This window comes from Prionailurus bengalensis, chromosome E1, assembly GCF_016509475.1.
Source record: "Prionailurus bengalensis isolate Pbe53 chromosome E1, Fcat_Pben_1.1_paternal_pri, whole genome shotgun sequence".
Lineage (NCBI taxonomy): Eukaryota > Metazoa > Chordata > Mammalia > Carnivora > Felidae > Prionailurus > Prionailurus bengalensis.
The window spans coordinates 2,253,092-2,272,763 of NC_057347.1; the positions used below are offsets into that span (position 1 = coordinate 2,253,092).

At 61.7% G+C, this 19,672-nt stretch overlaps 4 protein-coding genes across 8 annotated transcripts; all 4 read left to right on the plus strand.

Annotated features, from left to right (window-relative positions):
- Positions 1-39: 39 nt before the first annotated feature.
- SPEM2 (SPEM family member 2) lies at positions 40-3,578 on the plus strand. 4 transcript variants are annotated; one of them, XM_043582942.1, is made up of 4 exons: positions 40-1,681; positions 1,800-1,911; positions 2,009-2,066; positions 2,356-3,578. In XM_043582942.1, the coding sequence occupies exons 1-4, from the start codon at positions 1,646-1,648 to the stop codon at positions 3,503-3,505; spliced, it is 1,356 nt and encodes a 451-aa protein (XP_043438877.1). In that variant the 5' UTR covers positions 40-1,645; the 3' UTR covers positions 3,506-3,578. The 4 variants fall into 4 exon arrangements, with proteins under 4 accessions (XP_043438877.1, XP_043438878.1, XP_043438876.1 ...); XM_043582943.1 differs by having other exon boundaries at positions 2,494-3,578; XM_043582941.1 differs by lacking the exon at positions 2,009-2,066 and having other exon boundaries at positions 2,208-3,578.
- Positions 3,579-4,279: 701 nt separating this feature from the next.
- Positions 4,280-8,049, plus strand: SPEM3 (SPEM family member 3). Its single transcript, XM_043582929.1, is given in 4 exon segments — positions 4,280-4,417; positions 4,540-4,597; positions 4,698-7,954; positions 7,956-8,049. Coding segments are annotated over 4 exon segments (3,492 nt in total). The 3' UTR covers positions 7,995-8,049.
- A 1,849-nt stretch (positions 8,050-9,898) lies between these two features.
- TMEM102 (transmembrane protein 102) lies at positions 9,899-12,160 on the plus strand. The gene is made up of 3 exons (XM_043582937.1): positions 9,899-10,164; positions 10,484-10,716; positions 10,828-12,160. Exons 2-3 carry the CDS (start codon positions 10,503-10,505, stop codon positions 12,144-12,146), a joined length of 1,533 nt encoding a protein of 510 aa, XP_043438872.1. The 5' UTR covers positions 9,899-10,164; positions 10,484-10,502; the 3' UTR covers positions 12,147-12,160.
- Positions 12,161-12,958: 798 nt separating this feature from the next.
- Positions 12,959-19,555, plus strand: FGF11 (fibroblast growth factor 11). 2 transcript variants are annotated; one of them, XM_043582948.1, is made up of 5 exons: positions 12,959-14,380; positions 16,047-16,157; positions 16,357-16,460; positions 17,236-17,434; positions 17,718-19,555. In XM_043582948.1, exons 1-5 carry the CDS (start codon positions 14,188-14,190, stop codon positions 17,786-17,788), a joined length of 678 nt encoding a protein of 225 aa, XP_043438883.1. In that variant the 5' UTR covers positions 12,959-14,187; the 3' UTR covers positions 17,789-19,555. The 2 variants fall into 2 exon arrangements, with proteins under 2 accessions (XP_043438883.1, XP_043438884.1); XM_043582949.1 differs by having other exon boundaries at positions 14,064-14,334; positions 16,091-16,157.
- The last annotated feature ends 117 nt before the right edge of the window (positions 19,556-19,672 follow it).

Here is a 19,672-nt window from a genome sequence, read left to right on the forward strand (position 1 = left end):
GACAACGCTCTCCCTGGCAACAGGGCCTAGAGAGCCCTAAGGACCCTCATCCACCTCTTGGCTGCCCGGGGCCCTGCCGGCAGCTCTTTCTCCCTTCCAACGTTCCCACCTGTAGCTCCCCTGTTTCCCTTGGTGCCCAGAGCAGGCCCCCCAAATCCCTCCCCAGCTCCTCAGGCAGACCTGCACTAGAGGGGGACCCCATCCCCATGGCCCTAGCCCTCGAGCGGCCTGGTTTCCGCCAGAGGTAGGCTGCAGCCACAGGGCGCGGTGTGGTTGCCTCTTAAGCCCTGGTTTTTTGGAGGGTGGCCGGCCGACCGAGAGATCCAGGCCTTCAGAATTTCCCGGCCGGGACCTGAGGTTCTCGTACCCCAGAGCAGGCTCAGAGCAGAGGATGAAATCCTGGGGACATTCTCTGTGACCTCGCTCCTCTGATTAGCACCTGCCTGTCACAATGAGGAGAGCGAGGCTCAGAGAGGATAAGGGACTTACTCGCGGTCACACAGACACCAGGGATCAACCTCGCGGCCCCTGAGGCTCCGGGCACCGAGATTTCACGGCCACCGAGTCAGCCTGGCCCAGCAGAATCTCCCACCTTCCTCAGCTTGCCGTGTGAACTCATCAGAATATTCCATCCACAGAGAGCAGGGAAACCCAGGCCCTACCCCACTCCTAGACAGTTGGGGTCACAGGCATGCACCCACGTACACGTGCACAGGCACGACCTTAGGGAAGGGAAGCCACGTGAGGGCAGGCGCCCAGGCGGAAGCAGCTTGGACCTCACCTTCCGGAGCAGGTGGAGTCCTGGAAGGCCCTTTGTGAATCAGCCTGCTTTAAGCTGATTCCCTTCAGTGAGTATGTCCCTACTAGGCGTTTGGAGGCTGGAGGGGAAACGCCCCGCCCGTCGGCTCTTTATTTTTGCTGAGTTGTTCCTCAAGCCAACAAAAGACTAGAGGTCCCCGGGGCACCACTTGCACGGACCCCCAGCGACGAACCTGGTTTAAAAGAAGACTCCTTATGGCACATCGACAATTACATCTGTGCGGTGCTTTGTGTATTTCATGAGTTTTTTTTCTTAAGGTGGGAGCCAACAGTGTTTCAACTTGGAGGGATGGGCCGGTGGGAGGGCAGTTGGTTTGGAAGGGGAGAGACCACGGTTGGCGGTGGTCCCTGGCGGAGCGACCCCGGCAAGGCGGTGGTCAGTCTTGCTCTGAAGCGAAGCGGTCGCTGGGTTCAGTGACCACGCCTATGGCTGCAGCCACTGGCAGGACAGGGAGAGAAAACTGCAACCCTAGAGGGGACTCTCGCTGTCACCTTAGCTGCTGGCCCCAAGTGGGCGCGGGTGGAGAGTTCCATCAGGCTACTAAGCTGCCCTAAGGTCTCGAAAGAACAGTGCACTGGAGGAAATCCTTTCTGGCTGATTCGGTCCCTATGAAGACTGTCTTGTGCCCACAGCTACCATATTTTGCAAATCCGCAATCAGGTGTTGACTTAAGCAAAGCCCTATGGAGACAGAGAGACAAAGGGAGCTCTGGGGTATCTGGGGACTGGACTCCCATCAGGTCGCAGCCAAGGTCAGAGACGGCCATATAAAGAGCAAGCCAAGTGGATAAAGGAGCTGCCAGATGCTCATTGTGACTCCCCTGCCATGTGCCTCATTGTGACCCAACAGCCTCACCAGCTGGTAGGTGTCCCCAGGTCCTGGCATGAGCACAGTGTGGTCGGGGCGGGTGGGGGGGGGCGCGGTGGCCCAGGTGGCCCTAGGACCCCCCCACCATGGAAAACCAGCTCTATTATGACAGCCTGGGGTCTTGCAGTCCATACCAAGAAGCTCCCCAGGGTGCCAACGACTTACTGCTCCTGCTTCTGGGTCTCGTCATTCTTGTCAACATTGGGATCAACGTGGTAACTGCGGTCAGTGACGGCATGGCCGTGGGCCACCCCGTCCCCCCCGGGGTGGAGAGGGCTGGGGGCGGGCGTGGTCTTCACTCCCACCCCACCGTACCCCCAGATGTGGCATGGACTCCAGAATGCCTTAGACAAGATGATCCATTGGATTCATCTGAAAAGTGAGTATGGCAGCAAGAGAGGCAGGGGACACCCCTCCCCCCGATGCCACCGTCACCACCCTAGAAACCCAGGCCGCACTGTTCCCAACCCCGAGCTCTTCTGACATTCACCCTGTCCTCACGGACTCTCGTCGCCCCCAGATGAAATCTTCCAGGCTTCCAAAGGTTCCCCCAAAGACGCCCCGGCCAAGACCCAAGACGTTCACATCCACTGTGCCCTGGACCCTGTAGAAGTGAAGATGGCCCGGCCCACCTGCCATCGCTCTTCCTCCTACCGCTGTCTCCGCAGCCCCCGCTGCAGCTGTCGCCGCCACCGCCGCTGCAGCCACCGCCGTGGCCGGCACCCCGGCCACCACCGCCCCTGCAGCCACCAGTGGGGACTGAGGAACCATAGGCATTTCCCCCCCAACCGCTCCGTCTTCCACAGTCACTGTCACAGCTGCAAGATGTCACAGCTGCGGCCAGTGCCCTCCTTTGATGAGGACAACCTAGACTCCTGCCTGGAGGAGGATGACCTATCCTTCCCGCACCCCAAGTACCCATGGCGGGGCTGGGGAGGGCTCTACCAGCCGCTGGGCCTGCCCTCCAACTTGGGGCTGTGGGGCCGCCAGGGTGGGATCCTGGCCAGCCTGCCACCACCTTCTCTGTACCTGTCACCTGAGCTGCGCCGCATGCCCAAGCGCGTGGAGGCCAAGTCGGAGCTGAGGCTGCAGTCCTACGGGCCCCACTGCCCCCAGTCCCGAATCTGGGGCAATCTGGAAGCTGAGCAGCGGACCCCGTCTCCACCACCCGTCCGACGGCTGCCCCCCGGCCCCTCCCGGGTCCCCGCGGGACACAGCCCTTACCCCTCAGGGGCCCAGCTACTCCATGACTCCCGGGATCAGCGGCGGCGTGGTCTGGAGGGCTCCGGACCGCCCTGTGCCCTGGTGCCCCGGGGGTCCCGGCCCGAGGCCCGGGAGCCCTGCTCCCCCCAGGCCCACCGGCAGAGCCTCCCTGGCCACGCTCACAGCCAGTCCAACCGCAGCCCCCACCCATCCACGGGGCACTTGGGCTACGGTGCCCGGGACCCCCACGAGGTTCGGCGCCGGACCGGCGAATGCACCGAGCCAACGCCCGCCCGGCACCCTCTGACCACCGCATCCCTCACCGTGCTGGGCGAGACCTCCCACCAACGGGCCCCGGCTCCCGGCTCAGCCCTGCTGCCCCGCTCCTCCCAGCCCCTGCCCGAAGTCCAGGCTCCTGAGCCGCCTCCAGCTCAGCCCACCTTCAGGCCACTCAGCCGGACCCCGGGGGCCAATGGCAGCTACCAGGTATACGACAGCCTGGAGCTGAAGCGGCAGGTCCAGGAGAGCAGAGCGCGGGCCAGCTCCCTGCCGCCCCCCTGCGCCTCGGCCTCCAGGCCCTCCCTGCACAGGAGCCGGAACGGGAAACTCCACTGACCGGCGGGGAACACGGGCGGTGGGGGGTGGGGGGGGCGTGGAGAGAGGAATAAAGAGCAACAAAGTCCAGGAAGCGCTGTGATGTTCTGTGGCTTGGAATCGCCCCCTCCTTCTGCCAGCCCGGGGCCCTACTCTTGGCTTCCTGACACGAGAAGCCAGTGTCCCCTTCTCGGCGGCGGCCACGCCCCCCCGTTCCCCCCGCCCCCCTGCCCCGTCCCGTGCCACGCACTAAGGACATCTTGCAGCGGCAGACTCCAAACCACGGGTCCCTGAGCACCTACGCTGGGTCCCTGTCGCCCTGATCCCAAAGTGGGCTCAGAGGCACAGCCCCACGCGAGACCGTGAGGTCAGATTCCAGACCCGTGGGTTCCACGTGTGGGCAGAGCCGGGACCACGGCCCGGCGAAGGGCAGGAAGCATGCCAGGGCTCTGGGGTCCAGCCGGGCCTTCCCCAGGGCTCTGAGGCCAAGGTCTCCCCGGCCTCAGGAGCCGCCAAGGGGATGGAATGTGCGTGTTTAATGGAGTGAGGCAGCGGGCAGTGGGGGACCCAGCCAGGGCCGCGGGGCAGGCACGCCGGCTTCCAGGCCCCACCTGACCGTCCGGGCTCAGGTGACCTAGTTCCCAGGGCACACTGTCCCCGGCCCTCCCTCATTGTGACCCCAGCCGCCCGACCCCATTATGACTCAGTCCTTCTCCCCCTCCCCCGCCAGAGGAGCCGGGCTCCTAGCGAGTATGTGGGGGCCAGGGGGCCCAGGCAGTCCTGGGACCCCCGGCCATGGGACAGCGAGCCCACCCCGGAGCGCCAGGGTGCTCTGGCACCCACCCCAGGAAGTGCCAGGACCTCGGAGACTCAATTCTTCTGATTCTGGGCAGCTTCATCTTGCTCAACGTGGGGATCAACGTGGTGACTCTGGTCAGGGCAGGGCTGGGCACCAGGGGCGGGGGGCGGGGGCCTCAAAGGGGCCCAGGCGGGAGGGCAGCGGGCCTTCGGGGCTCACCGCGCTTCCGGACTCCCCCTTTCCCCGCGTCCCTCAGCTCTGGAGGCATCTGAAGAGCAACCTGCGGCTCCTCTTCCGTCACCTCTTCCCCAAAGGTGAGCGGGCCCCAGCGTGGCCTCAAGGGGATGTGGGCCTGTCCCCCTTTCTCGGCCCCCTCAGGAAGCCGGGCCTTGTCCCATCCCGATTTCCCTGCAGACAAGCAAGCCAGAGGTGTGGGCAACCGTCCCACGTGCGCGTGCTGCTCCGAGGACCCCAAGAACCTGTGCTCGAGAGTCTCTTCCGGCTACCATCGTCGCTTCCTGCCGGGGCGCTCCGACCACCTGGACTCCTGGAGAGTAGACGCAAAACACGAGAAGGCCTCCGGGTGCCGCTGGATGCCGCCTCGGGGTGGACACGCAGGGGGTCCTGTGGACGCGCCATGGGGACTGTGGAAGGAAGGGGTGATGGGAGCCGGGGAGGCCCCTCAGGTCACAGCCTCAGAGGCCCGGGCGCCCTTCCTCTCCAGGCACGAGACACCTTCCCAGTTCCCCAGGATGAGCAAGGCAGACATGGCTCCCCTCCACTTGCCCGAGAGAGAGACTAAGACCCCAGACTACGACTCAGCCCAGGCCCCGGCCCCGGCCCAGATCTCCCCGCCAGCCCACACCCCTGAGCACAACCCCCTCCAGGCCCAGGCCCAGACCCAGATCTCCCCCCCAGCCCACACCCCTGAGCACAACCCCCTCCAGGCCCAGGCCCAGACCCAGATCTCCCCCCCAGCCCACACCCCTGAGCACAACCCCCTCCAGGCCCAGGCCCAGACCCAGATCTCCCCCCCAGCCCACACCCCTGAGCACAACCCCCTCCAGGCCCAGCCCTCCTCCCCGGCCCTCACTCCTGAGCACCCTGACCCCCAAGCCCAGATCCTCTCCCCAGCCCCTGCCCCCGAGCATGCCTCAGCCCAGGCCCCTCCACATCCCCCAGGCCTCACCCCTGAGCACACCCAGCACACTGCTGCCCAGGCCCATGACCCTGAGCACCCCTCAGCCCATTCCCTGGGTCACAGTCCCGGGCACACAATAGCCCATGCCCCAGCCTTCCCTCCGGCCCATGCTCGTGTGACCTATACCCCCACCCCTCACACCCTGCTCCCTGCTCCCGCCTCTGCCCCCGTGCCTCCCCCAACTGCTACCCCAGCCCCTGGCTCAATCTCTGTCCCAACCTCAGCTCTGGTCATGACCCTGACTACCGCTCCTGTCCCTATTCCTATCTCTGTCTCTGCCACCATACCTACCCCCATCCTAACTCCTATTCCCTCTACCCCGACTGCCTTCAGCCAAGGCCTCTCCACTGGCCAGGTGGTCTACGATGCCCGCAGGGCAAAGCAGAACTTAGGCCACGTGTGCCCGCCCCAGAACTCTGGGTATTCCAGAAAGGACTCGGGCACCCTCCCCAGGGCCCAAGAGGGGCAGGGTCTGGGCAGTTCTGGGGCAGTGGAGCAAACACCGAAGCCACATAGTGGGGACAGTGCCAAGCCCTCCGCAGGGTCCATACTGGGTTACCTGGAGTTGGGGAATATGGAATGGAAGATCTCAAATGACGCCAAAGACAAGTTCCTACAGCCCAAGACCTTCCCTTACTGCAGCTTCCACCCTTGCAGCTCTGAGAGGAAACACACAGACCCCCAGACTCCAGTCTACCCCAAGTGCGTGGTCTACTCCAAGGATGCCATACCTTCACAACCTTGCGTTCATTCTCCAACTGGTGGCCAGAGCGTGCTGGGCACTATTCCTCCACCATGCACTCTATCTCTGCCTCTTATGCCTCCCAAATCCTTTGTCCTCCGTCAACTCTCCAACCATCAAAATCCCCCAACCTCCAAGTCTTCTCCATCCACCCCCTCTTCCCAGTTTCCCATCCCTCCCCAGCTCTCCGAGACGTTCCAACCCCCAATCCAACCCCAGGCCCCTGAACTTCACGAGAGTCCGGGCCTCAACCAAAACTCTGACCTCCAAAGGACTCCAAACCTTTCAAGAGACTCAAGAGTTCCTAGGAACCCAGGCCTTGCCCCAAATCCAGGCCCCTACAAGAACCCAGGCCTTGTTCAAGATCTTGGCCTGAACAAGCCCCCAGGCCTTCCCCAAGACCCCTATCTTTACAAGAGTCCAAGCCCTTCCCAAGACTCTGGACTTCCCAAGAATCTAGTCCTTACCCAAGATTCTGGCCCCCAGAAGAATCTAGGTCCTATTCAAGATGGAAGTATCTCTAGGAGCCCATGTCTCACCCAACCTTCTGACCTCCACAAAAACACACCATTTCCCCAAACTTCTGACATTCAGAGGAGCTCAGGCTTTAGGCAAAACTCTGGAGTCTATAGGAATCTAGAACAAAACCAAGAGACTATACTCTATAAAAGTCAAGATTGCTCCCAAACAACTGGTCTCCATAACAGCCCAGGCCCTTCTCAAGATTCTGGAGGTTATAAGAGTACAGGTAATGCCAACGAGTCGGGAGTCTCTAGGAGTCTAGACCTTCCCCAAGATTCTTGCCCACGTAAGAGCCCATACCTTGCCCAAGACTCTGGAGTCAACAAAAGCCCAGGCTTGGTCCAAACCTCTGGCCTTCATAAGGGCTCAGGCCTTACCCAAGACTCAGGAGACTACAAGAACCCAGGCCTTCCCCAAGATTCTGGAGTCTACAGAAGCGTAGGCCTTACTCAAGATTCTGATCTCCATAAGAATCCAGGCCTTACACAAGCCACTGAAGTCGAAAGGAGATGCGGCCATATACAAGACGTTGGAATTCACAGGAGCCCAGAACGTACCCAAGACCCTAACTTCCACAAGTACCCAGGAATCAATCAAGATCCTGGCCCCCACAAGGGCCCAGCCCTTACCCAAGACCATGGCCTCCCCAGGACTCAAGGCCTTACTGGGGGATCGGGCCTCTGCAAGGATTCGTGCCTTACCCCAAGTCCCCACCACCACAAGAACCCAGGCCCTGTCCTAGGTACTGACACTGTCCAGGTCTCGGGCCTACCTCAGACCCCAAAGACAACACAAATGACAAAGTCATTTGTACCCGAGGAGGCTCCTCGGAAGGAGGGTCCAGAGCAGCACCTATCATGGATTTCTGTTCCACTGAGTCAGAACTCCTACTCCTCCAAACCCCAGGTGGTCTACAGTGACCTGCACACCTTCTCAGAGGTACCCGTGCTGATCGAGCTGCAGCCATCCCCCCGGCGAGCAGGCAGCCAAGACTGGGTGTATCGTCCCGTGGGCACCATCCCGTCAGCCTGCCAGAACTATCGCCAGAAGTCTATGCCTCCCCAAAACAACTGGAAGCCCTACTGTCCTGGGTCGGGCACCCAGGTAGGGCACGTGGTCTTTGACGCCCGCCAAAGACAGCTGGGCAGGGACAAGTGCGAAGCTCTGTCTCCCAGGCGCGTTCGCCAAGAGGCACCCAGCAACTCACCGGAGACCATCAGGGAGTGGGGACATCAGTGTGTGGTGAGGACCCTGAAAAAAGAGGGGACAAAGGTGCATTGGGAATAAAGAGACAAGAGAAGTGTTCTGTGGCTGATTGAGGACATCCACCCCAGCCCCATTCCCGACGCTGGCCAGCCACGGGGCCTCAGGAAGACTGGTGCTAGCCTTGTCCCTGCTCCTGCATTGCCACGTAGCGAAACCCATTGTCCCCAAGGCCCTCGGGCTGCATTGTCCGATACAGTAGCCACTGGCCACATATGGCGATTAAAACGTAATTTAACGAAAACTAAGCAAACTTCAGGGGCGCCTGGCACAGTTAGGTGGGGCGCGTAATTCTTGATCTCGGGCTCATGAGTTCAAGCCCCCCACTTTAAAAAAATGAAAGCAAAACAAAAGCAAAAAGAGTAAAATCCTGTTCCTCAGTCCCAGCATCTACATTTCAAGGGCCCAATAGGCACGGGTGGCTGCTATATTGGACGGCACAGATTCAGAACATTTCCATCGTCACAGAAAATCCTGATGGACGGCAGTGCTTTATTTAGAGTTTAGAGAAACTTTTCCTTTCCCTAGTTGCCCAAACCCACCATCGTCAAAGCTCCCACAGAACCCGGAGAACTTTGTTGTTTTTAGTGTGAGTGAGAGGTCACCCTCTGGGGAGGAGGGAAGATGTAGGGGTCCCCAAAACTGTGAGATAGAGCCTCGTCCTCAGTTTTCTCAGTCAGGTCTCTTGGGTCACAGCCAGATATATGGGAACCTGCCTCCCCAGTTCTGGGCTGTGTTTTGGGGCTCGAGGTGGCCGAGGGAGAAGGGTTCTCTTTGTCAATGATTGGGAACCCCTGATTTCTGGGCTCCCCAAATTGAGCTCTGGATTCTGAGAGGTCCCCTCCACAGGCCACTATAATTTTTCTCGGTGTCTCTGCTTCATTCTCTTGCCATTGACTCAGGCTTATCTCACTTCAGACCCAGTCCCCAGGGTGGGAGGAGAGGGGAGGGCACCTGGTCCAGCCATGGGTCGCTCTGAGCTGTGAGCCTGTCCCTGGTTTCCTGTGGCTCTGTCTTCTCGTTCTGGCTCCTAGTCTCATCCCCGACTTAAGCTGTGCCTCTGATAGCCGTGGTAACTGAAAGCCGTTTTTTCTCTTGATAATTTCCCCTTGCCCTGCCCCAGCCCAGCTGGGATTTTCCTCTGGACTTGATTTTTTGGTCCTGATAACTCTTCCATGTACATACACGAGCTGGCAGATGTCAAAGTGTTTTTTTTTTTTTTTTCCCTGCCCTCACTCGTGTCTGAGGTGGGCATCATTAATATGCAGGTCCCTTCCCTGAGCCAGATGTGTATTCCTGGGTCACCTCCTGTGTGTTCTTGCTTACTCCTGACTCCAAAGAGATGCCTCCCCACCCAGCTGCGAGCCGCTTTCCGACACCCCTCTGGCTCAGCTCTATCATGGGCAACCTTCGTAGGCTGCAGTCTCTTCTAAAATGCAGTTATGGGGGGCACCTGGGTAGCTCAGTCAGGTAAGCACGCCAATCCACTCAGGTCACGATCTCGAGGTTTATGAGTTCCGGTCCCATATTGAGGGGTCTTCACCGACAATGCTTGGGATTCTCTCTCTCTCAAAATAAACTTAAAAAATAAAATAAAATGCAGTTAGGATCGCATGGACGAACCCTCCTAGGTCTAAGCGATTAGGGCTCCTCCACTCACACAAGGGATGCGGAGACCCCTATTTCTCCCCGGGCTCTGGGGTGTGTCCCCCACTATTATCTGCTGTTCAGATCCATCCTCTGTCCCAACCCCACGGGATCTTTTTGTGCCTGGCTGACCTGGGCTCGAAAGTCACGAACAGTTGATCTCCATAGAAACTACAACTTCCATCAGGCACTACTTCGGCGGAACAGGAAAGGATGTGGGGGCGTGGCCCCAACGCCCTGGTAGCTCGGAAGACAAACTACAACCCCCAGGACAGCGCGAGATCTCAGCAGAGGGAAGAGTGACTGAGCTCTGGCTGGAGGCGAGGCCGGCCCGGAACCACCAGGCCGGCCGCCAGAAGGGGGTGTGGTCGCAATGGGGGGGCGTGGCCCTAGGAGCTACAGGAAGAAGACACCTGTTGAACCTTTCCATCCGTTCCCTTCCCAGCCCTTGCAGCTGCCCCTGAGAGGGAAGCCGCAGGCCACAAGCCTCTTCCCTTCCCAAATAGGTGAGTGGAGGTAGACAAGGGGCGGCGGCGGAGACTATTTCATCCCGCAGGAGGGGCCTAACGGCTACTTTTTACCTGCTGAGTCAGGTGAGCCGCTCCACGGGGGCGGGGACCAGCGTGTGAGAAAAGGGCAACGCCGGAGGAGGTATTTATTTACTGGTTCGTTTTCAAGACTAAATTTAGAGCCCTCCATCTGCAGACCCATTGACGAACTGTGCTTGGGCTCGCTCCGCCTGGGGAAGCGAGAAGAACGCGGGCGACTTTTTGGCAGCAAAGGAACGGCCCGTCTAAACTTCCTCCCGTCCGTGTTTTCCCCTAGCCCCAAACGATTGAGCTGCATGGCTTCCGCGGTCTGGGGGAGTGCGCCCTGGTGGGGCCCGCCGCCCCCAGCCCCCGCCCGGCCGCTCACGGACATCGACTTTTGCTCTGGGGCGCAGCTGCAGGAACTAACCCAGCTGATCCAGGAGCTGGGTGTGCAGGAAAGCTGGAGTGACGCGCCCAAGCCGGGGCCAGACCTCCTCCGGGCCAAGGACTTTGTCTTCTCTTTGCTGGGTAAGTAACTCTCCCTGCCTTCGGGTGCTCGCAGCTCTCAGTCCCACCCCGCCCCGGCCCGGCCCGGCCCGGCTTTGGGTCGTGCCCTCCCGATCCCGTCTTTTCTTGTAGGTCTTATTCACCGCCGGGACCCCCGCTTTCCTCCCCAAGCGGAGCTCTTGCTGCTTCGTGGCGGGATTCGCGAGGGCTCCCTGGATCTGGGACCTGCACCCTTAGGTCCCTACGTCCGGGGACCTCATTACGACGCCGGCTTTACACTCCTAGTGCCCGTGTTTTCGCTAGACGGCACCGGGCAGGAGCTGCGACTGGACGTGGACTCCTCTTACGCGTGGCTGTGCCTCCCAGAGCGCATACGCGGAACCTCGGTCCGGGAGGCATGGCAGGATTGCCTAGGACCTCCAGTCCCAGGAGGACGTGAGTCCACCCACCGAACCGAAAGTGAAGGAAGTCCCAAGCGCCAGCAAAGCTCCGTGGACCAGCCGCACGGTTCTGTCACTGAGGCTGATCCAAACGTGGCTTTGGAAAAATCACCTCCTAACGTTTCGGGGCAAGAGCCGCCTGGGCAAGGCATCATGGATCCTGGCTTTCCCACCCCGCTGGAAAACCTGAATGGCGACGTCACGGAAGCAGCCGCCGTTAGCCCAGGCCTGCAGCAGACGGAGGGGTGGGAGGCATGGCCCACACTTTGCCCCGCCCAGGTGGCCGCGTGGTTCTTTGCCTCACTGGCCGCGGTCGCCGAGTCCCTGTGCCCGGTCCCGGGTGCCCCGCGCTTGGTCCACGCAGCCCGCCACGCGGGGTTCACCACCGTCCTCCTGGCTACGCCGGAGCCCCCGCGCCACCTCCTGCTCTTCGACCTGATTCCCGTGGTGTCGGTGGCCGGCTGGCCCGAGGGCGCTCGGAGCCACTCGTGGGCCGGCCCGCTGGCCTCCGAGTCGGCATCCTTCTACCTGGTGCCCGGCGGCCACAGCGAGCAGCCAGGCGCCTCCGGCTGGCAGCTCTGCTTCGCCCGCCAGGAGCTGGCGCTCAAGGCGCGCATACCCGCTCCGCTGCTGCAAGCGCACGCGGCGGCCCAGGCGCTGCTGCGCCCGCTGGTGGCCGGGACCCGGGCCGCGGCGCCCTACCTCCTGCGGACGTTGCTCTACTGGGCGTGCGAGCGGCTGCCCGCGCTCTATCTCGCGCGGCCGGAGAACGCGGGCGCCTGCTGCCTCGGGCTGCTGGATGAGCTGGGCCGTGTGCTCGAGGCCGGGACGCTGCCCCACTATTTCCTGAGCGGCCGAAAGCTCCGTGCGGGGGATGGCGCCGCTGGGCTGCTCGGGGCGTTGGCCGGGCTCCGCGGGGACCCTGCCCGCGCCCTGCGCGCCGCGGTGGAGGAGGCCAAGGCTGCGCGCAAGGGGGGCGGCTTAGCTGGCGTGGGAGGCGGGGCCCATTAAAGACGCTGCTCCTACCCGCGTGGAAAGTGCTTCTGTTGGCTGGCGGGGTGTGGTGGGGGGCCGCCGGCCCCTCGCCTGGAAGGCAGGCTGAGCGTCCTGGGCCCCAAGATCAGTCTAGAAGGCTTCCTCGCGGGTCGTTCCCCACCCTCCTGCCCCGTCCCCGGGCCCTGACCTGTGGTCGTCCCACTTCTGGCCTCTCTGCTCCTCAGATCTGTGGCCAGCACCCCTCCCCGCCCGGTGCTTCCTCAGGCAACCATCTTCCCCAATTCTTATGGTCTTTTCTCTTAGGAGTCAATAGGGAAGGGGGAGGGGGGCATATTGCTGACAAAACGCAGAAAGAAGGCACGGAGACCAGGAACTGACCAATCTGGCTCACACAAAATCGGAGATTAAGAAGGCCGGATTCGGCCCCAGGCTAGACCTCACCACCACCTCTACCTACTCTCCCCCACTTTCCCCCTTCAGTTCTGCCCTCCCATCCGGGGCAGTAGGGTCCCCTTCTCCATTCTCCCAGCGTCCGCCATTCCATCCATCTTAAGCCCAACCTCTCCTCCCATCCAGGGATCCGCTCAGTGGAGTCGCCTCCTTGCCCCTCCTCCTCTGAACCCCAAGACGTGCGGCCTTGCCTCGGCTCCGCCTGCCTCTGAGACCGTCCCCACTCCCTGCCTCCGAGGAACCCCGGGGTTCCTCCCGCCCGGCTTCACCCCCCCCCCACTCCTTCCCGGCGTCTCCGCCCCCTGCCCCGCCCCCGGGCCGGCTCTCGGAGGAGGGGGAGCCGCTGTCGCCGCCGCTGCCTCAGCTCCCCACTGCCGCTGCCGCTGCCGCCGCCGCCGCCGCCGCTCTGCTGGGTCCAGCCGCCAGGCCCGGGGCTCTGACTTCGCCGGACCAGGGCGCTCTGCAGAGACACCCTCCCTCCTTCCTGGGGGTCTGGGGCGCCTAGCCCGGCGTGGAGGGAGGCTCCGCTCGCGAGGGACAGGGAGGGAGGAGCCTGGATCCGGAGCCAGAGCCACCCGTCGCCGGATCAACAAGACAGGACAGGTTGAGGGGCGTCGGGGAAGGAAGAGGGTGCTATAGGCTGTCCCGGGGAAGCCCTGTCGCAGAAAGCTCTGACGCGCCCTGACTTGTAGGGAGCCTGTTCACATTCGGGGACTGGTGATAACGTGGGTGCACGCCTCTCGGGGGGCTGGTTGGATTGGAGGGCGTGGGATCTAAACAAGCACCAGCTGTCCCCGAGGAAATTAAGGGGCAACCCGGGGGGGGGGGGGAGTGGGAAACAACGGATGCTCCTTGTGGCGAGGTGACAGAGGGCCTCCAGACAACCACCTACCTGGTGAACCCACTAGGAAGGGTGGATTTGGAGGTGACTTCAAAAGGAGTGGGGGGTAACAAGGTGAGGAAGGGGGTTCAGCAGCTGGGAACCATGTGAAAAAAAGGTATTGCCCAGAGACAGGGTCGGGGAACCCCTAATCGCTGAGCGGGGGACAGCCTGGGCTTTCCTAGACATAGTTTTGGGGGACTTCAGGGGAAAAAAGTGGGGGACCCACTTAGAAGGTGGCAAAGACACCAAGGTTGGGTTCCTCCCTGACATTGGCAGTGCCCCAGTAGGGATGAGTCAAAGCTAAGGACCCACACCCTTTAGATTACAAGGGTGGGTTTGGCAGGAGTGCGGGTCCCCAAAATAGGGTGGAAAGGTGCTTGGGGGTATTGCAACCACATCTTGGAAATTTTGAGGGTCTTGACTTCGGGATAAGGGAAGAGGGGACAGGGACACTGGAGAACAGGGAAAGGGGTAGTTTTCAGTAGGGGGCAAAAGTCGAGGGTGGGGTCAACAGAGATACATAGGCTGCTGGGTCCAGTGGGGCTAGCACGGGGCCCAAGGGTGGGAGCTGGCGGCCGAGGGGCGGCGGGGGGCAGGGGCCCTGGGACTTATCCTCGGCTCCAGTGGGTGGGGCGGTGAGTTGGGACCCCAGCGTCAAGAGCATGCCCCGGTGAGCGCGCTGGGGGCGCCTGCCGGTTTGGGGGTGTCTCCTCCCGGGGCGCCATGGCGGCGCTGGCCAGTAGCCTGATCCGGCAGAAGCGGGAGGTCCGCGAGCCCGGGGGCAGCCGGCCGGTGTCGGCGCAGCGGCGCGTGTGTCCCCGCGGCACCAAGTCCCTTTGCCAGAAGCAGCTCGTCATCCTTCTGTCCAAGGTGCGACTGTGCGGGGGGCGGCCCGCGCGGCCGGACCGCGGCCCTGGTGAGTGGCTGGAGCGGGGTCTCCGGGTCTGGGAGGTTGAGGCCAGGGACGCCGAAGGATGGGGCCCGACTGAGGGGGGCTCCCCGAAAGTGAGAGGTGGGGTGGGCCAGGACGACACAGCTCCTGCCAGATCGTGCCTCAGTTTCCCTTCTCTTTTGCCCATACCCCCGAGTCTCCTTGCTGTCGAGGGCAAGGGGAAGGCTTGAGGGGCTAGGTCTGGCGCTCCGAAGCCTCGCGGCTCCGGCTCGGCCCCCCACTCCTCCCCCCCCCCAACACAGGAGTCCCCACCCCCACCCCCACCGTCCGCCGCCTACGTGCCGGCTCTCGCGATTCTTTCAATCCCGAGCGCAGGGGCCTGGGGGTTCCGGACGCCTGGGTCACCCCGAGGGTTTCTGCAGCTCTGGCAGCCCCGCCCCCGCCCCGGTTCTCCCGCCCCTCCACGCCTTGGCTCGGTTCCCGCTGGCCGAGCCTGCCTGGCGCGGCGCCAATCTCCCCAGCTCTCCCCCGGGTGTCCTTGCAGCTACCTCGCCAGCCCGCCCCTCTGTGCGCCCGCCTCTGTGACCTGCGCTTCGAGAGGGGAGCCGGCCACCACCCCCCCCCATTACCCCCTACGCGACTCCGAAGGGGGCTCCCACACGATCGGGGGACCCTCCGGCGCCAGCAGCTCCGACCCAGTACAGGGCTGGAGACCCGCTGGGAGACTGGGGGGTCGTACCACCTACAAGGGGGTACAGGGAAGTCGGCCGAGCGCAAGCGACGGGGGAAGGAGAGTTGTGAGGGTTAGCGCGTGGTCCCCGTCCAGGCTCGGCTGGCAGGAGGCCCTCTGGCCCCGCTCCCGCCGGCTCCCCGCTCCCCCAGGGGCAGCCCCCTCGTGCCCTCCTCCCCCCGCCGCCGGCCCTCCGCTTGGTACGGTCCGCAGCCCACCCTCTGAGTGGGACCCGGCCCCCACGTGACTCAGCCTGCCTCGCCAGCTCCCGGGCCCCCTTCTCCGGTTTCCTCGCTTTGGTACCACGTCCCCCACCTCAGGCGGGTTACCTGGCTGAAAGGGAGAGGCTGAGCCTCGGGGAGGGCTGGGCCCCCCGCGAGCCAGCAGACTGACAGACAGACAGACAGACAGACAGATGGGTCAGTGTCAGACAGGCCGGCACTGGGCCAAGGCAAGGCCCGCGCCAAGCGAGCGGCAGCCGCAGCAGCAGGTGCTGAGTCAGCGTCAGCCCCAGCCCCACCCCCACTCCCGAGGGGGCGCCCCTACCCCGTGGTCACCTGGCCGCCCCCCGCGGCCGCAAGCACACTGCCCCTTCGGCGGTCCAGCCTGGCGCCCTCCGCCCTCTGCCTTTGGATGGATCTCCCCCTTCCTTTTCCAACTCTCCTCCCCTCCCCCACTGGTGGTTGAGCTGTAGGGTAGGAATTAAGCCATTTAAATAAATTTCAATAAATTAAACAGAAAGCTGGGGGTTAGAGGAAGCAGAAGGGCCCCACCCCCCAGCTTCCTCCCGAGTCAAAGAGAGGTGGCTGAGAGCGTGCTTAGAGGGGCTGAGGGCTGGGGCCCTGGGACCTGCGTCCTCCCCTCCATTCTCCCCTGGTTCTCTCCTCTGATCCCGCCAAGTGTAGGAATGTTTCTGGGAACAGAGATGTCATTTTCAAAGATGAATGTCTCTCTCTCCAGAGCCTCAGCTCAAAGGCATCGTCACCAAATTGTTCTGCCGCCAGGGTTTCTACCTCCAGGCGAATCCTGACGGGACCATCCAGGGCACCCCAGAGGACACCAGCTCTTTCAGTGAGAGAGGAAGCCAGCTGCTGGGTGGGAGGGGAGGGGAGAGCGGGGCTAGGAGGTGGCCATCCTGTGCCTGCTTCAAGTGCTGTCATTCTCCGTCTGGCTCTTTGACACCCCCCCACCACCACCACCAAGGGAAGCAGGGGAGCCAGGATGGGGGTCTGAGGCTCGGGACACTGATGCCCCCTCTCTCCACCCCCAGCCCACTTCAACCTGATCCCCGTGGGGCTCCGTGTGGTCACCATCCAGAGTGCCAAGCTGGGTCACTACATGGCCATGAACGCCGAGGGGCTGCTCTACAGCTCGGTGAGACACTGAGGCCGAGTGGCCAGGGGATCGCCGCCCCTGCCAGGGCTCCCCAGCTACAGCCTTACCTACCGCTAGGACTCCCTCTCCCTCCAGCTCTTGCTGATGTGCTGTTACTGCCCACCGCAGAGCACCTCCGCTAGGGTCCCTCCCATCCCTGCTGCCTGCGTAGCCCCCCAAGAACCACCAGGCTCTTTGGCCAACTCTTCCGGCCTCTTGGAACTCCTGCACATCCTACTCCCTCCAGATTTCATGGTTACTGAACTTCGCCAGACTCAGCCCGGAGAGGGGCTGGCAAGAGAGGCTGGAAGGAGAGTAGAGAGCAGGTATCTTCTTATTCCGGGCCCCACCCCCACCTCCTCGGTGGGGGGGGGGGGGCGCTGACCAGATGCTCCCTCGTTCCCCCTTTCTCCTAGTTTCTACACGGAGTAAGAAGTTGGCCCTCCAGCCCAAAACGCAGGGGTTGTATCCTGACTGGTTCTTTTTTTAAGTTTATTTATTTTAGAGAGAGAGAGCAGGGGAGGGGCAGAGAGAGAGAGAGAGAGGGAGACGCAGAATCCCAAGCAGGCTCCAGGCTCCGAGCTGTCTGCACAGAGCCTGACGCGGGGCTCGAAATCGCGAGCTGTGAGATCATGACCTGAGCCGAAGCGGGACACTCAACCGACCGAGCCACCCAGGCGCCCCCTGGCTGCTTCTTCTCGGGGCTCCCTTCTGTCCAGTGATAAGTCTTTTCGTCTCTGTCTTTGTGTGCCTTTCTGGCTCTTCGTCTCGCCAGCCGCATTTCACAGCTGAGTGTCGCTTTAAGGAATGCGTCTTCGAGAATTACTACGTCCTGTACGCCTCTGCTCTCTATCGCCAGCGCCGCTCTGGCCGGGCCTGGTACCTGGGCCTGGACAAGGAGGGCCGAGTCATGAAGGGAAATCGAGTCAAGAAGACCAAGGCAGCGGCCCACTTTGTGCCCAAGCTCCTGGAAGGTGAGTATGGATGGACTCCAGGAAAGGATGTCGGGGGGAGGGTGCTGGCCTCGATGTGAACATTGAGTGACACACAGCTAAGGTACTAAAGAGGACACCTGTTATGAGGGGTCAAACCAGGAAGGCTCCGGCCCCTGGCCCCCGGGACTTTGGGGAGCCCTTCTCCTGTGGGGTGGGATTCCCAGAGGACGGGTGTTGGGGATGGGAGCCCTTTCAAAGCTGATTCTTCCCACGTCTCTCTGTGCCTAATTCTCCTTCCCGCTCCTCTCTCTCCCCTTCACAGTGGCCATGTACCGGGAGCCTTCTCTCCACAGTGTCCCTGAGACCTCCCCTTCCAGTCCCCCTGCCCCCTGAAATGTAGTCCGTGGACTGGAGGCTCCTGGCACTTGCACGGAGCCAGCCACAGCCACAGCCTGTCTCCCAGCCCTGCTCCCGGCCCCGCCCCCACCCATGCCGCCACACTCATGCCCTGAGCAGCCAGGTCCCACCCGGTGCTCGATCCTGAGGGAGCCAAGGGGCTGGTTGTGACTCCCCAGGCTTCCCTGCTCCTCGGGCCTGGGAGTATAGAGAGGGGGAGGCTGACAGTGGTCCTGGCTGATCTCTTCTTTCCTTCCACACTCACAGCCCCGCAAAGCCTTTTCCCAAGAAGGCGCCCGGGTTCCCAAAATGACAGAACCAGGACATAAATATTCCCCACCCCGGGGCTCAGCCAGTTCCTGGAGCCCTATGCCCTTTTCATTGCCACTGAACCATAGATTTATAGGTCTACTGGAGCTCAGGATCAGTTTCCTTTTTTCCCTCCTCCACCTTCTGCCTTGTTCTGGACAGGTTCTGGAACACCAGGCACCCTAGCCAGGGCCCTTTTTGCACTCAGGCTCTGGGCTGGAATGCTGGCATGCTGCCAGGCTCTGTTCTGGATCCATCAGGCTTCTGTCCTTGACCCAGATGGACCCCCTGGTTTCCAGGTGGAGAGGGGCTGGGTATGAGTCCTGTCCAGCTGCTGGCCTTGGCCTGAACTAGGACCGGTCCCAGAACACCACAGTTTTAACTTTCTTATCCCAAAGACACCCACTGCTAGAGCATGGTGTTCTAGACACATATGGAGCCATACTTCCTCCTGAATCTCGGCTCTAGGACGTAGACCAGGACTCAGCCCTTTCCTCCAGGATGGAAACGAGGCCTGAATAGCCATATTAATGCTCATATAGAGGAAGCTCTAGACCCATCCTCCTATCTTCTCTAGTAATGCGTTTCTTGGTGAATCAAGAAACACTTCTTGTTTTTCCTAGGTTTTCTAAAAATCTGATTCTTCCTATAGAATGCTAACCTTATTTATACATGCAGTTTCTAGCTCCTGCAACTCAGCTGGGGTCCCGCCGGGGAAACAGAGTCTGAGGAAGGGCAGAGGAGTTTGGGCAGGAATCCTTGGCTCATAGTAGGGAGGTTGGGATGGGCAGGGGGCCACAACCATGGCATGTTTTGGCTGTGCTTGGGTTGGGGGGGGGACATGAACACTTAGCTACCTCAGCAGGAATTCCTCCCAGGTCCCCTTTAAAGCTGAGGTCTTTAGGGTAATGAGTCTAGAATAAAAAGGATAAGAGGAGGGACACAACCTTGATCCCCCAGTGCAGAGACCCCAGTTCAGCAATAAGTTCCACCCCACTCCCCTACAAATCAGGCCAAGGAGGGCGAGGGCCTCTCGGGGCTCTAGACCTCATATACCCCCAGAGCTTCTGACTGACTAGAACTTGCTTAACTTACAGCTTATAACCTCAGCTAAGTTTTAGGTACCCAAAAAGGGCCTGACTAGATTTTCCCAAAAAAAGCGTGGAGAGCTTGGGGCAGGCCTGGAAAAGACCAGGAAGCCACCAGTGACTAGGAGGGACACTCTGAGTAGCCTCAGACCTGGGCAGGGTAGAGGAGAGGGCCCTAAAGGGAGGGGCTGGGGCTCAGAGGCTGGTCACTTTTCCTCAGGCTCTATTTCTGGCTTGTTGCAAGAGGGGCGCATATTCCCCTCACCCACACAGACCCCGCTCAGGCTCCACCCGTCTCCTGGCTCTGCTCCCAGGGGACAGGGTCTCCACTCCATGCTTTCTCAATTAAAGACGATTTGTACAACGATTTACACGTTGTCTGTCATCTGTGGGTGGCGGGCATTGGCAGTTGCTTGGGGCGGGACCAAGTCCCAGGGGCGGGGCGGGTGGGCTGGCGGCTGCCCCCCAACAACAGGTGCACATT

Coding starts and splice junctions, on each gene's coding strand:
- SPEM2 (XM_043582940.1), top strand. CDS start 1,774: ATGGAAAACCAGCTCTATTATGACAGCCTGGGGTCTTGCAGTCCATAC. Junction 1,912..2,008: donor GGATCAACGTGGTAACTGCG/GTCAGTGACGGC, acceptor CCGTACCCCCAG/ATGTGGCATGGACTCCAGAA. Junction 2,067..2,207: donor CCATTGGATTCATCTGAAAA/GTGAGTATGGCA, acceptor CGTCGCCCCCAG/ATGAAATCTTCCAGGCTTCC.
- TMEM102 (XM_043582937.1), top strand. CDS start 10,503: ATGGCTTCCGCGGTCTGGGGGAGTGCGCCCTGGTGGGGCCCGCCGCCC. Junction 10,717..10,827: donor CTTTGTCTTCTCTTTGCTGG/GTAAGTAACTCT, acceptor CTTTTCTTGTAG/GTCTTATTCACCGCCGGGAC.
- FGF11 (XM_043582948.1), top strand. CDS start 14,188: ATGGCGGCGCTGGCCAGTAGCCTGATCCGGCAGAAGCGGGAGGTCCGC. Junction 14,381..16,046: donor GCGGCCGGACCGCGGCCCTG/GTGAGTGGCTGG, acceptor CTCTCTCTCCAG/AGCCTCAGCTCAAAGGCATC. Junction 17,435..17,717: donor TGTGCCCAAGCTCCTGGAAG/GTGAGTATGGAT, acceptor TCCCCTTCACAG/TGGCCATGTACCGGGAGCCT.